This window comes from Acipenser ruthenus, chromosome 58 (genome assembly GCF_902713425.1).
Source record: "Acipenser ruthenus chromosome 58, fAciRut3.2 maternal haplotype, whole genome shotgun sequence".
Classification (NCBI taxonomy): Eukaryota; Metazoa; Chordata; class Actinopteri; order Acipenseriformes; family Acipenseridae; genus Acipenser; species Acipenser ruthenus.
The window spans coordinates 3,022,418-3,038,383 of record NC_081246.1 but is presented as its reverse complement, the minus strand read 5'-3'; the positions used below and the strand labels follow the sequence as shown (position 1 = coordinate 3,038,383).

Below are 15,966 nucleotides of genomic sequence, written 5' to 3'. Positions count from 1 at the left end.
TCGGGCCTACTACAGACACACACATAATATTATTACTGGAGAGTGCACATCTGCATAGCAAATAACGTGTACAGTACAGCAATCTGTGACCCCTGTTTATAGCCTACAGTGTCCATTTTCTTAACCTATTAGGTAACACTTTATATTAAGGTGCTGCATATTAATTTTATAAATATATAATATATGTTTAATAACTATGTTGTAGAGTGTTAATAAAGCATTATAGATTATTTATAACCATGCAATAGCCGTAGACAGAGTTAAACATCCCAAAGTACAATAGGTGACTAAAAACTGTCCCCTTTATAAAACTGTAATTCCGTCTATGGGTCAAAGGGTCTGGAACCAACTTCCCAGCAGTGTTGTTGAAGCTGACACCCTGGGATCCTTCAAGAAGCTGCTTGATGAGATTCTGGGATCAATAAGCTACTAACAACCAAACGAGCAAGATGGGCTGAATGGCCTCCTCTCATTTGTAAACCTTCTTATGTTCTTATGTTCTTAAGAAAAGCCCAACTATCTCGGTAATTACTTGATTGATTTTGTTGGTTCCACAAAAAGGCACTCCTCGTTAATGAGTTCTACCAGCCTACCAAAGGAGGTATTTAAACTCGCAGCCGTTTTTTAGTTATTTGAGCGCAAAAAAAATGGTCTGAATAAATTGTAAAAACTAATTTTTACAAAATTCTGTAATTTTAAAACTAATGAACGGATTTTCACAATCTATACCAAAAACAATTATCAGTGACACGGACATTAAGTGTGCCAAATGGCGTCCCAATCGGTTTTGAAACGGCTGTGAAAACATACCCCTCAAGATCGTGTTTAAACAAGAAACTGTCCGTCACTCTTTCTATGAAGGCACTATTGTTCCATTATAATAAAGTTTTACTTTTTATTTTTTGGATGCTTCTCACGCTTCCCTTTGGATTGCTTCGCTACCCCCTAGGGGGCGTACATATTTTTTTAGACAACCTTTAACTCTATAGGGTCAGCCCAATGTTAACTATCCTGTCAGCAACCTTTGGAAAGAGGAGAGACAGAGCTTTAAAACAAGGTCCTATTTGTGTATTTCCAGTAGATGACCATGTTAGGAGATAGCCATGAAAGTGAGTGTTTTGCAATGTTATTGCTGCGCAGACCTACCTCAGTGCAGTAAACAAACATTTTCATACAAAATCTTTGCAAAGTAAGATAAATGGCGACATCGAAGGCACAAGGACCTGTTTTCTGATAAATATATATTTGTTTGTCATGTTTGTGGATTTTAACGTGTTTCGTTCTATAACAATGTACAAGTTTGAGATTAAACAATTATTTTTGATAATGATACATATTGCTTTTATTGTTCATTTTTAAAAACATTTTAGAAGTTTGCACCATTATTATTATTATTATTAACAATCATGGGGTTTCCATGCAAGTTTTTTTTTAACTCGAGACATTTACACGAGAAAAATGTCTTGTGTAAAATGCTTTTTTGGGTTTCCGTTAGCTCAGTTTTTTTCACTCGAGTAAACCGGGCTTTTCACCTGACGTCATGCAAACGAATGGGATATTGTAATGTAATGTAATGTACTCGTGCTGTTTTTGAAGATTACTAGTGATTTTTTTTTTGAAAATGTGGTTCCATGCTCAGAGAACTGGTACAACTGGTGAATCTAAACTGCTGTAATAAAGCAAAACAACGTGTGCCTGGTTGGTTAATAATTCCTTTCATTCAGGCAACACAGCATATAGGGGATCAGGTGATGCTGCATATACTACTCTGGCTCAGAAACCCTACTCGTCCGGACGGCTGACAGTTGCTGAGAAAGCATTCAACACCACGCTTGCGAAAATACGGGTAGTGGGCACTTCAAAGGGAGGTGGCAGATGCTGATGAAACAGACTGAAGTGCATTAATTCGTTCCCAAATTGCCAGTGCCGGCTGTAATCTGCACAAACTCTTGTCAACAACAAAATGAGGTGTTCAGGAATCAGTGGCTGCCTGTGAGACAGACGGGGAAGGTTACAGTCTCACGAGAAAAAAAAAAAGCAGCACTGCCTTTCACACAAGCCCAAAACAAGCGCAACCCATGTTAGAATATGGGTGTTTATGTAAATTACAACCCGCTGTAACGGTCACCCTACACAGTTGATAGGCAACTGTACTGTCCTCCCTTAGGAGATACTACTGGCCAAATAATTCAAACTAAATAAGTCAGTAAGGGTGACTGACAGTAAAACAGGGTCGTCACAATGCGTCAATTTAACTACACAACACTGGTTTATTCCAAAGAACACAAAGCTTGACAAAAAGAATAAGACTAAACAAGGACAGAAGAAAACAACTCAATTAGGGACAGAGTGACAAGGAAAAGAATATAGTGCAAACAAACCCAGGAAAACAGATTATAAATGAAGATACACAGCAGAGCTTAAGAATATAACCACAACAATTTAACAATTACTGACACGGAGGATGATTAATATACAGAATGAATAAACAATGCAACACAAAATATAAATCAACAAAATAGTAATGAAGTCCCAAAAAGTAACAAAAGAAAAAAAACAAACACGATGACACAGTCAATGGAAAGAGCTCACCAAACCGGTATGGAAGTCCAGTTAATTACTTGGGATGAATGTGAACGATGATGTAGAGGTCTTCAGGAGATGAAAAACATTGAGCGATGAAATGGATGTTTGATGAAAACTGAGGTTGCAAACAGTCCAGAACAGATGCACAAAAACCTACAACCACACACTCCAGCAAAAAACACAAAAGAAACTACCCCACCTAATTAAGCAAAAAACGGTAACTAGACAATAAACTAAAGCAGCAGACAAAAAGAAAAACAAAGGCTAAAGAATAATATCTAGCTAACAGTATAAAGATTAGGTTTCTCAAAAGGTAGACAGACTCTCTCACCAAGGTGCTAGCTACAGGAAAAAAAACACACTCCCAACCCCCCACAATTAGAGAAATAAGAGACAGGTGAAGATTGACTGTGTGAGAGGATTGGTGGATGAAATTTTGAATGGACCAATGGGGTGAAAGAAAGAAAGAAAAGGATACTGGGAAATGTAGTTTTTATAGGTTGGCCTGGCCAGGCTACTGCCTTTACTTAAAGAGACAGGTGAGTGAAAATTACACCCACATATGTAGCAACAGTGCAACACCGCTACTCTGAAAAACAAGCCCAATTCTGCTTATTATAAGTAGACTTGGCAACTGTGAAGGTTACCTAAGCCACCAGTTTCAATTGGACAGCAGCGATCTGAGGAGGCTCGTGCTGTCAGAGATTCTTTCTTTTCTTTACTGTTGTGTTAAATATTAAATGATGCAAATAAATAAAATACAATCAATACGTTAATTTGAAATTTTATTTGGTCCCTTCTGAGAGGACATCAACAACTTGTTGGATGTTTGTTGTGCTGTTTTGGGCGATCGAGCTGGCTCATGATATTCAGTTCACAAACTATAGTTATTAAGGTGGAGGGCAGACACATGTTGCCGTTTTATACAGAACTGTAAACCCACAAGAGATATACAACATGACATACCAGACACAGCAAAAAACAATAATAAAAAAGCCGCCCGCATTATCATTAAGGTGAACTACACCACTGTGAACCAGAAAATCACCCTTCAGCCACTACTTTCTGCCGTCTTGGAATCCACAGTAACAACTGACCTGCTCCCTTACAATATTTATAGTTAAGGATAAACACGCTCATTAACATTTGCATGTGAAATGAGGGTTTCCTTGCGAAACTGGGCTTGGATTTTCCTGTGTGTTTCGTCAACTACACGAATAAATGATTTCCCCTATCCCTCTCTTTGGCCATTTTTTTGGCCTGAAACCTGATTTACACGAGCATCGCCATTTCACGTGTAAATTGCCCTGCATGAAAACCCCATAAATGTTAGAGAATTGTGAAGGTCTGGAAACAACTCCCCAGTAATGTTGTTGAAGCTGTCATCCTGGGATCCTTCAAGAAGCTGCTTGATGAGATTCTGGGATCAATAAGCTACTAACAACCAAACGAGCAAGATGGGCTGAATGGCATCCTCTTGTTTGTAAACTTTCTTATGTTATTATGTTCTTATGTTAACAGTTAGAAAAATAGTATTCTTCCTAAATTTACTAATTTACTAACCTAAATTCTTCCTAAACATTCAAAATGTAGGGTATTAACCCTTTGTGGTCCTATGTCGGACCTTGTCCGACATTGCAATTATTCCTATCCGGTCCAATGTCGGACCCTGTCCGACATCAACACAAAAATGCAAAAAACGGGTTTCTAGTCGTTTTTTTTCTCCAGAAAAAGCCGATAAAACCATTCAATGGCCGAGTGGGAGCGACAGGAGCCAAGACAAGCCGAAAAAAAGGGGCATATCTCATGAATAGTCATACTTGCCCCTGGGATCAGATAGGGGCGGCCATAAGGAAACAAGCTGGCGGATACTGAATCAGCGCACAGAGAATATCACAGACATTTGCAGAGCTTTTTTGAGATGTTATAGTAATAAAATAATGACTTGGATCGCATTATTGAGGAGTTTGGTGATAAAATGAGTGATCAGGAGATGATTGATCGGTATGTATGACTATTATTATTATTATTTATTTCTTAGCATATGTGAAAGCGATAGTGAACAAAAGGGTGGGGCGGGGCTGGAGATGCCTAGTGAGTGCTTTGTTGATATGCAGGGCCTTTTAAACCCGTTTGACTGTGGAAAAAAATACTTTTAAACAGTGCGTCTAAAATTAACTGCGCGTGTGAAAATAAATTGGACCTGACGCGCCTGACACGCACCTAATAAATGGACTGCAGAGGGTTAAAAGTCTTACTTAAATAGTTAAAAATGAAGTAATTTATCATTCAGGAAATTGATTAAAATTGAATTAGTTCATTAGAATCATAACTATGGGACTTGATTTATGATATATTTTGGTACTGCATTGTCTGGAATCACATCAAGAAAATAGAAATGTAATTATCAAGTAAAAATGAATAACAGCTATTTCACAAAAGGGTATTTTAACTGAATGCATTTTCTGTGATTTCACAAACCTAAACTAACAAACTGGACAGCTAAGCTGTTTACCAGTTTTCAAGTACAAAATAAATTTAATTACGAACTAAACAACAAAGTACCTTTTTGCTAAATCTTCACTGTGACAGCCTCGTTTCACACAGCCTGCCAAAAAAAAAAAAAAACATTTCTTCTGGTTTAAATACCTGTCTGCTAATTGCAGGCAGGTGATGATTACAGGCTGCAGCCAGGTGAACCCCAAACTGGGACCTAAATTAAATTTTCTATTTAGAAACAAGCCTACGTTTACCCTGTCTAGCAGGCTAAAGTTAGTGACTGCTACAATTTTTCCTGTTTTAGATTATGGTGATTTATATTTATCAGTTTGCTTGAAAGCGTGTACTGTATGATTCATGTTGCAGATTTATATTCCAGACTGTTCCCCTTTGACACATCACTATCATATGTACATACAATTAGGCTGGCTCACACCTATGAACCAGAGGCTTTTTATTGGTTTTGATTTGTGTTTAAAGTTTTGTAATGGTTTGGTACCTCCTTATTCGAGTGCTCTGATACAAAGAACAAGCATTAGCTATAGTTTACACTCTCAGGATGCTGGTAATTTGGCTGTTGTAAGGGTTCGAACACGTATGGGCAAATTACCCATTGCATTTCAACTCCCGAAGACGTGGAATTATGTCCACCATACTATGAAGATGGAATATGATAATCTTTCTTTCTATGGTTTTAGAGTGCATTTGGGAATTGCTTAGAAGCTCCTGCCCATGCTTCTCCTTCAGTCCACATTAACAAATTCATGATATTCTTTGATCTCTGTATGCTGCCGATTTTTAAGTTTGAACCACACATGTACTTTATTGTGGTGTTGGTACATTCGGGCTCAAGCTCAGTAGGCAAATCTCCTGTTTAAATTAATAAATAAATCAACATTTATTTAATCTAAAAAATATATTTCAACAACACCACACTCAATTCAGCTCCTTGTTATATTTATTAATCAGGTTATTTAGAATTTCTCACAGCATTTTAATAAGAGTGCATGAAGGGAACAGGAAACACATCCTGAGAACAACTACAGTGCAACACAGCCTTTCCTACATTTAAGAGGATATATTGCACACAATAATAATAATAATAATAATAATAATAATAATAATATCTTTATATAGCACCTTTCATAGTGGACCACCATCACAAAGTGCTTTACAAAGGTAGGCTGTGAACTGTGCATTATATGCCGAGTCACTTACAATAGGACATTGATTTAATATCTCATCCGCAGGACGGAGCACAAATGACTTGCGCAGGGTCACACAGTAAGTCAGTGGCAGGGGTGGGATTTGAACCAGTGACCTTCTGGTTACAAACCGTGGACTTCAACCACTGGACCACACTGCCTCCTAGGTTTTTCCAAGTAGTTTATTCTGTTTATTTTGGAATAATTTCAAAACACAACATGAATATTTTACCAGTAATTCTTTAAAATGATTTTGTAAAGCACTTAAAAATAACTTTGACAGTGAGAACCCTGTCACTGGTTCTTGCATAGATGTGTGCAGCTGGGACGTTTCAGGAGACGCATTGCTAGGCAACCAATTAAGCAGGTAGATTCGCCCGGTGCTGAGTGGATCAAGAGGTCTGGATTGGCTGGGGGGCGTGCCCAGGGAGGCTGCATGCGGCTCAGAAGGCATCTGTGCCACAGTTTGAGGCGCCTGCACCACTATGCGACACAGAGGGGTGCTTTATTAACATCAAGGAGGAGAGTGTCCGGTCTGCAGGATTAACTACTACGGAACCCTTCAACTGCAAGACGGTGCCTGTGAAGGCTTGGACCAGCCAAGACCGTTGCAACGACCTGGAGTCGCTGGGAGGCCAGGACTTCGGGAGCAACAGTAGTAGGTTTAGGGGATGTTGATCTCAAACAGTATGCAGAGGGTTGCAAAGTGTAGTAGGTTCCTGCAGTGGGATGTCTTCTTTTAATAAGGCTAGTGCTTGCTTTGTGTGGCTAACTTCTATTTTTAGCTTTGGTTTTTTTTTTTTATTAAATCTGACACTAGGGCTACCATTGCTGGTACACTAATGGCAGCCCCTGTGTTGAATTAAATCTGCAATGCAATGCTCTGTCTGCCTCATTATTATTCAGTGATGACCCACAAACGTAAGACTTCCCTCCGTTACAGGGACATTTACAAGGCATGCACCTTTGGCATTTCATCTCAGTTTACAGATAAAAATCAGTTCTTCAGTCTCCATTCTGAAACTGTATATTGTGGAGGCGTTGTACTGCAGTCAGAGCCTGTCAACAACCAAGCTATTGTTTGAGGTGTGAGCTTCAGAATTTACACTAGCACTGACTTCAAAGAGCTAGAAACTTGGTCACTAGTGGGTAGTTACATCTAATAATCCTACTGTTCAAACTAAGAGACTCAGTCATACATGAGACAAAAGTGGAATCTTGCAAATACAATTACAGTCCTGAGTGGATGCACTGGTGTGACTGAAGATGTCCTAACTGTGTGAATCTCCTCCAACACTCAGTGCAGTGATAAGGCTTCTCTCTTGTGTGACTGCGCTGGTGTCTTTTAAGATTTTGTACCACTGTGAAACTCTTCCCACACTCAGTGCACTGATAAGGTTTCACTCCTGTGTGAATGCGCTGGTGTGACTGAAGATGTGCTAACTGATTGAATCTCTTCCCGCACTCGGTGCAGTGATAAGGCTTCTCTCCTGTGTGACTGCGCTGGTGTCTTTTAAGATTTTGTAACTGCGTGAAACTCCTCCCACACTCAAAGCAGTGATAAGGTTTATCTCCTGTGTGAACACGCTGGTGGATTTTAAGCTGTGAGAAACGACTGAAACTCTTCCCACAATCAGCACAGGGAAATAGAGTCCCTCCTGTGAGATATCCTTTAGCAGCTAGAGAAAAAAAGAAAGAGACAAAGGTTATTTTACAGCATTCTTACACATTCACTCTTCTGCAGGGCTTCCCCTCATAACCATGCCCAACTCCTAGAGTGAACTCTGATGGGAATACAGTCAAACCCGCTTAATATCACTCCTGTTAATACCAGCCTCCTTTTATTAACATCACATTGAAATCCGGTTAATATAACTCACTAATTTCCACCCCACTTAATATCACTGAGGAACAAAAGTAGAAAACATCAGGTTTACATGCAAGTATTGTATTAAAATGTTTCTTCTGGTGACACATTGATGAGACATGTGATCCCAGCACTACTATAAAGCTGTGGGAGCAGCACAACTGCAAACAGTCCACCAGACACAGGGAAAGGCAAAGATCTAACAGCATTCAAAACAGGCATGATAGTGGGTGCACATCTAGCAGATGCCACAGTAGCAAGGATAGTTATGTTGCAACTTGCAGGCCATTGACATAGTTGGTTAGGATAAAATAAGCTGGAATTACCAAAAATGAAAATCTTCAGAACTACAGTTTGGTAACTAATTTCTGGAAAATTAATAGTTAGCTCCATGTTTCTTGTTTTGTATGATTACCTCTAAATCCCAGTTCACATTCAGGTGGACAATCATCATACAGACTTGACCCCAGCGTGTTGTTCTCCTCAAGTGTACAGCCATTATTTTCAGTAGGAACCTCCTCTGCGATGGGGAGACATTCCTGTTCTAAGAATTCCTCTTTAATAGGAACACATTTCAGTCGAGGGACCTCTTCATCTTTAACACATGTCAGCTCTGTAACCTGCTTTAGACTTGCACACCACTCCTGGTCAAAGGACTCCTCTTGTGCGTAAACTGCTTCTATCCTTGACCCTTCATAGGCTTTAGATTTATGCATAGCACAGCTCTCTTTCGGATCTGTGTGAAAGAAAAGTATTCAAATTTATAAACTCTCACCTACTAGCCAGATTCCTGCTGAACCCGAATCACAACAACAGTTAGTACAGCTCTTATAAACGTTACCATAGAGAAATGCATTGCAAACTTAATGCTGTATATTGAAGCAGTGAGGTATGGTACAGCATATTAAAACATGATAAATGCACAGGATAACTATTGGACAACTGCAAAATCACTGCAATTTTATTGTGGTAACGTTCAGTTTAGTTTAAGAGCCAAAAAACACTTAAGTACTTGCTTACAGTTACAGTATGATAGGAACTACGTTTTTGAAGCAGAGTAAGTGTCTGTCAAAGAGTGATTTGAACCACACACAAATATAAATTAGAACTAACAATTTTTTTAAATATATATTTAGTTTTTTGCTAAAAAAAACATATTTCATTAAATATTAAAATACAGCCATTTGTTAAAGAATGAAAATGGTATGCATTGAACAGTACGATAGATCTCCTGAAATAAAAATAAATATGAATTTACACCTAGAGAGATAAGATGACACGTCACATTTTTAAAACAACAAAAAAAAAACATTGTTTTTGTATGTGAAAAATAACTATTGTAGTTTTGGACTTAATCTTAATTGAATTTCCAACGAACCATCCCTTTAACTTCAGAAGTATATTGGGTTCTGCATAACTCAAGGTCTGTACACCATGGCTTAAATACTGTCATAAAATGGTAGGGGGAAATGTGAAAATATGTAATTTTGCAGAATGCCTTAACAGATAAATTAGCTTCAGCTAATCTGAGACAGCTGTGTGTAATTGTGAACGTGTGGTTTGCAGTGCTCAGGTGTCCAGGTGATGCAGGTGCTTTAACAAGGACAAACACAAAGTTCACGGTTCAAAACAGCTGTTTTATTTCTCCTTTTTGTCTGCTTAGACCGTTAAATAATAAACGCTGCCTCTACACACCAATGTGTATTGCCAGCTTTAAACCACGGGGTTCAGTCCCGAAATAATAATCACAAACAACACACAACACAGACACGGTCACTTCTCCTGACAGCGAGAGCAGGTGCTGGTGCAAGGAATGCAGTGACAAGTGGTGTGAGTGCAGTCCGGGCTCGATGCTGGGCTGTAGTGACAGCTTCCCGGCTCGCGGTAGCTGTCTATGTAGTAACGAGGGCAGCAGTGCGGAGTAGTGGTTAGGGCTCTGGACTCTTGACCGGTGGGTTGTGGGTTCTATCCCAGGTGGGGGACACTGCTGTTGTACCCTTGAGCAAGGTACTTTACCTAGATTGCTCCAGTAAAAACCCAACTGTATAAATGGGTAATTGTATGTTAAAATAATGTGATATCTTGTAACAATTGTAAGTCGCCCTGGATAAGGGCGTCTGCTAAGAAATAATACAAACAGACAGTTAGATTCCACAAGCACACAAAACACTTAACACTCACAATATGTTTACACAGTCCGTTTCTTTTCTCGGTCAGTTTTGTAACCACATCAAAGGAACAGATTACTTCGTCAGATCCCCAATTATACCGAGTCACGCCCCCTGCGATAACTAGTTCAGTCACGTCTTCTCCAATCCATGACTGACACATCGCGTACCGCTTTAGGGCAAGGACTTTGGTCATTGTGACTCCGCCCCTTTCCTGGCTGGCTGGCTTCCGACTGACCCTGGAATGAACTGCCAGACCAACCAGTACGAGGCACTCTGTTCCTGTTAAACAGCGCCCTCACAGATCGGGAGGGAGAGTGTTGACTAGGATTCATTCCGGGACAAGGTCGGTATTAAGTCCTGAGTAAACAATCCTGTGTGGCTGTGTGAGGGTGAAGACCTGTTTATTGCCGAGTCCTGACAAACAGACTGTATTACTGAATCAGTGAACTTGAATCTGTGTTTTTCTAACTTTATTATTGTTAATGCTTGGATTTTGTCAGTAAGCAGATTAGTCAACTGACAGTTAGAAAAGGAATTTGTATAGTTTAGTTAGCGCTCCCAGAAGGAGTTAGGTTTAATTTTGTTTCTTTGCTTTTCTTTAGAAGTATCAAACCCAGGGCACAAAGTGCAGTGTTTGACAAATAAAATACGGGTATTGCACGGTAAATATAAGAGGGGGGTCCCCCAAGTGGCTCATCCAGTTAAAACGCTGCCACTGGGAGTGCAGGATGAGGCACACAGCTTGGATGGCGCCAGTTCGACTCCGAAGGGGGCGTCACATTGGCTTCGACACTCCCGGGGTGAGGGATGGGATGGGAAGGGAAACTGGCAGCGATTGCTTCTCTTCATCGTGCAACAGCGAACCCTACTGGCCAAACACCGAGCACATTCATAGTGGAGAAGTGGAGCCCTCAGAACGTCTGTGCTGTGTGGGGACTCGCTGAGGTGAGGAGAAAAGCATAATTGCACATTCCAAATTGGGGGGAAAAACAAATAAAAACAATAATTGGTCACTCTAAATTTTCTTTAAAAAAATAGAAGAGTATTGTTGCAGTGTGTTGTATCAACCACCATCTGCAAAAATATATGACAAAATCAACCAGACTTAAAAGTCTATCATTTATCTAAAATATATATTTGCAGGCAAACAGTTTAATCCCAACCTAATTGCTGTTGTATATATTATTATTATTATTATTATTTATTTCTTAGCAGACACCCTTATCCAGGGCGATTTACAATCGCAAGCAAATACATTCAAGTGTTACAATATAAGTCATACAATAAGAACAAGAAATACAATAATTCTCAAGTGTGACAAACCACAATTCAATAATACATCAGATAATAGTGAAAGTTACATCAGGATATGATTAAATAGTGATAGTTACATCAGGATATGATTAAATAGTGATAGTTACATCAGGATATGATTAAGTACAAAATACTACAGATTAAACACTTGGCAGATTACAATATTCTGAGGTACAGGATTAAATGCAGTAAAAATAGATATATATAAAAATATATAGATATCAAATGTCACAAATCATTATCCTAACACACTGCAATATGTTTTATTATTATTATTATTATTATTATTTACTAGCCACAGTTTACTCCATACAAGATATCACTTTACCAGTATGACAGAATAAAGTCTCTTCATTAGACTGGTCAAGGTTTACAGATATAGACTAGTACTTTCTTGTAGCTTGCAGAATACCCATTAGAATCTTAGGCCCTGTCCACACTATGCCTTGAAACCATATTAGTTGCCATTAAACCGGATTAAACAGTGCTAAATACGGTTTGCGTCTACACTACGCAACGTTTAATACCGTACTCTAGAACTGGACTTGAGCCCACCTCAGGAGGTAGTCTCGAGTCCGGTTCTAAATTAGATCGCATCAGGTAGTGCGGTTTGTCAGAAGTGTGGTCGCTGTAATACCAAACTACATTTTTGTGTATATCCTCCACTATCCCAGAATGCTTTGTGATATGTTTGGTTAAATACTCGGAGCAGGCGCCTGAAGGACTTGCTATCAGTGTGCACTCCGCACGAGGTATTCATTTTTATGCTTAAAAAAAACACCTGTCAAGACACCTCTGTTAAACTAGTGGGGAAAATAACAAAAGCACAACGTTAAATTAGGCGACTGCAAAAATGAAATGCGAGTTAAAAGTAGGATCGGGGATGAACAATTAACGTAATTTGTCAGCTCTGTTTGAAATAAAATTAAGGGGACCGGAATTAGGCTCAGGCAAGATATGAAGGTAAAAACAAAGATTGTTTTGTAATTAACATCTTTTTCTGAGTTTAATTACATAACAGCTCAATTTGTTTAAAGGGACGTCACCTCATTAAAAATAAAACCCAGAAACCTCAAACCCTACGTGTGTGTCTGTGTGTGTGTGTGTGTGTCTCAGTGTGTCTCAGTGTCTCAGTGTGTATGTGTGTGTGTCTGAGTGTCTCAGTGTGTGTGTGTGTCTGTGTGTGTGTGTCTTCGCATTTACTTTTTCGAAAATACTTGTTTTATTTCTTTTAGCAATATGGACTTCTGTTAATATGGGACACAACACATTATTTTAAAATAAAATACAGTGCATGGTGGGATACTATCGCATTACTTTCCATTGTTCATTGCGCTGCTAGGAACTGTAACCGAACTGTTATGACTAATCAATACCATCAAAAAGATCGATCTTACCTTGAAATAATCCCTGGTTCTCGTTCCTCTGAAAGTCTTGTTCATTGCAGTCGGGGTTCATGTTTCTGAGAGGTTGTTTAATGTCTGCATCTGCAGCGTTCATGCATTCCCGCACTGCTTTCAACTCGCTCTCTGATATTTCCAATCTCAGCTTCAGACTTTCATTCTCTTTCTCCTTTCCAGCCATTTCCATTCGGAATTCAGTGAATTTGCCGCCGACAACTTTTGTGATTTGGCACAAGACGGTGTCTACAGCCGCTTTCACTGCGTGCTCGATGGTAGAGGCGAGCTCGTCTTGAAAGAACGACACGGAGACGCTGACGTCCATCTTCACTGACTGTTAGCTTGACACTCGAGTAGCGGAATCCTGTTTGATTTTAATGTATTATTTGTTTAAGAATTATTATTATTATTATTATTATTTATTTCTTAGCAGACGCCCTTATCCAGGGCGACTTACAATTGTTACAAGAATCACATTATACATTATTTCACATTATACAGATATCACATTATTTTTTACATACAATTACCCATTTATACAGCTGGTTTTTTACTGGAGCAATCTAGGTAAAGTACCTTGCTCAAGGGTACAACAGCAGTGTCCTCCACTGGGGATTGAACCCACAACCCTCTGGTCAAGAGTCCAGAGCCCTAACCACTACTCCACACTGCTGCCGGTTCCGGTTCCAGATGATAAAATACTGTGAAATCAGCAGCGGCTACAGTTTCCTCTCTCTCCAGCAGAAACAAAACAAACGTTTCAATTTCCTGGAACGAAATAAAAGCGTCCACAGTAGTGGGCGTGTCTGGTTGTAATCTTCGCATATTATTGGCTGCAGAAAGTCTCTGGACACCAGTGTTCTCCATGTTGGCTCTTGCTGTTTTGTGTTTTACTTTGCAATGTCCTGCTATGGATCCGAAACGGCGCCGGTTTCGTCCCTCTGCTTCATAGTGCGCGTGCGCAATAAGGTTTGTATTCCAAAGCTGCTGCTCGTGCTCAGAGTGTTCGGGTCATTGTTTACGTTACTGTGACGTCACATTCGAGGAGATTGTTGCTAGGCGGTTCCAAACAAACAGGCGCGTCTGCAGTAAAAGTAATCAGTGCGTTCTAAAACATCTGTAAAATGTATAACTAGTAAACAGCATGATGCAGTGTTTTGACTGCAGCCACCATTCAGAAAGAGAAAAAAGAAAAATGTAGTCCGAACTCTCTTGTCATCTGTGCCCCTTCTGCCCCATGGGTTAGGCACCTATGCATTACAGCACATGTACAATATTCTGAGAACAGAGAAGCGTACACAGAATAAGCAATCGGTGTCAGGTATTCCACGTCTTTATAGTAATATTATTATCTACTTCTATTTTCTTGTTTAAAAATTGTTTGTTTGTTTTTTTAAATCATTTTACAGTGTGTATAGTAAGTATTCACCCCCCTTGGACGTTTTCACAGTTAGTTGTGTTACAACCTGAAATCTTGATGCATTTAAATTGATTTTTTTTTTCTTCCTTTGATTTACACAAGCGACTCAACACTTTGAAGAGGCAAGAGAATTGTCTTGATTAGATAAGTATTCACCCCCCTGAGTCAGTACTTGGTAGAACCACCTTTGGCAGCAATTACAGCTGTGAGTCTTTTGGGGTAAGTCTCTACCAAGTTTGCACATCTGGATTGTGCAATATTCACCCATTCTTCTTGGCAAAATTGTTCAAGCTCTGTCAAGATTGTTGGTGGACAGCAATCTTCAAGTCTTGCCCCTGTAGGCCACTGTAGGACATTCACTTTCTTGTTTTTAAGCCACTCCAGTGTCGCTTTGGCTGTGTGCTTGGGGTCATTGTCCTGCTGAAAGGTGAATCTCCATCCTAGTCTTAGGTCTTTTGCAGACTGAAGCAGGTTTTCCTCAAGGATTTGCATGTATTTAGCTCCATCCATGTTGCCCTCTATCCTGACAAGCTTCCCAGTCCCTGCCGATGAAAAGCATCCCCATAGCATGATGCTACCACCACCATGCTTCACAGGAGGGACGGTGTTACCTGGGTGATGTGCTGTGTTGGGTTTGAGCCAGACATAACGCTTTGCATTTAGGCCAAATAGTTCAATTTTTGTTTCATCGGACCACAGAATCTTTTGCCACATCTTTTCAGAGTCTCCCACATGCCTTTTTGCAATTTCCAAGCAAGATTTTACATGGGCTTTTTTCAGAAATGGCTTCCTTCTTGCCACTCTTCCATACAGGCTAGATTTGTGGAGTACCTGAGCTATTATTGACACATGGACAGTTTCTTCCATCTCAGCCATGGAACGCTGTAGGTCTTTCAGAGTTGTCATTGGCCTCTTGGTGGCTTCTCTGACCACCTTCTTACCCGGCTGCTCAGTTTGGGAGGACAGCCTGCTCTAAGCAGATTCTGGGTGGTGCCGTATACCTTCCACTTCTTAATGATCGATTTGACTGTGCTCCAAAGGATATTCAATGCCTTTGAAATATTTTTATACCCATCACCTGATCTATGCCTTTGCACAACTTTATCCCAGAGTTGTTTTGAAAGCTCCTTGGTTTCCATGGTAGTATCTTTGCTTTGAATGCTCTACCCAACTGTGGGACCTTACAGAGACAGGTGTATTTAATCTGAAATCATGTGAACCCCCATTTTTTCACACATTGAAAGTGTTGAGTAGGTTGTGTAAATCAAAGGGGAAAAATCCCATTTAAATGCATCAAGATTTCAGGTTGTAACACTTACTGTAGGCACTGTGTGTATATATATATATATATATATATATACACACACACACACACACACACACACACTCACACACACACACGAAGAAAGTCTGTCGTGTGAGGCAGGATAGGCAATAAGAATTGACTTTTTTTTGCAGAAAGAACGTTTCCTGTTTCCTATAAAGCTATTTATTATAGATGACA

General features: G+C 39.6%; 2 protein-coding genes across 2 annotated transcripts in view; one reads left to right on the top strand and one right to left on the bottom strand.

Annotated features, from left to right (window-relative positions):
* Positions 1-15,966, top strand: part of LOC117971126 (zinc finger protein 300-like) — a 199,828-nt gene that overhangs the window by 87,462 nt on the left and 96,400 nt on the right. The gene's annotated exons all lie outside the window — the stretch shown is intronic.
* LOC131724954 (zinc finger protein 239-like) lies at positions 5,906-13,416 on the bottom strand. Its single transcript, XM_059018108.1, has 3 exons — positions 13,040-13,416; positions 8,573-8,893; positions 5,906-7,969 (listed from the first exon to the last, which is right to left on the bottom strand). The coding sequence occupies exons 1-3, from the start codon at positions 13,365-13,367 to the stop codon at positions 7,521-7,523; spliced, it is 1,098 nt and encodes a 365-aa protein (XP_058874091.1). The 5' UTR covers positions 13,368-13,416; the 3' UTR covers positions 5,906-7,520.

Bases quoted from the DNA above. Each gene is read 5' to 3' on its own strand.
- LOC131724954 (XM_059018108.1), bottom strand. From the start codon at position 13,367: ATGGACGTCAGCGTCTCCGTGTCGTTCTTTCAAGACGAGCTCGCCTCT. The intron at 8,894-13,039 runs GTAAGATCGATC...TCTTTCACACAG, and splicing joins GAACCAGGGATTATTTCAAG to ATCCGAAAGAGAGCTGTGCT. The intron at 7,970-8,572 runs GTAATCATACAA...TTTTTTCTCTAG, and splicing joins ATGTGAACTGGGATTTAGAG to CTGCTAAAGGATATCTCACA.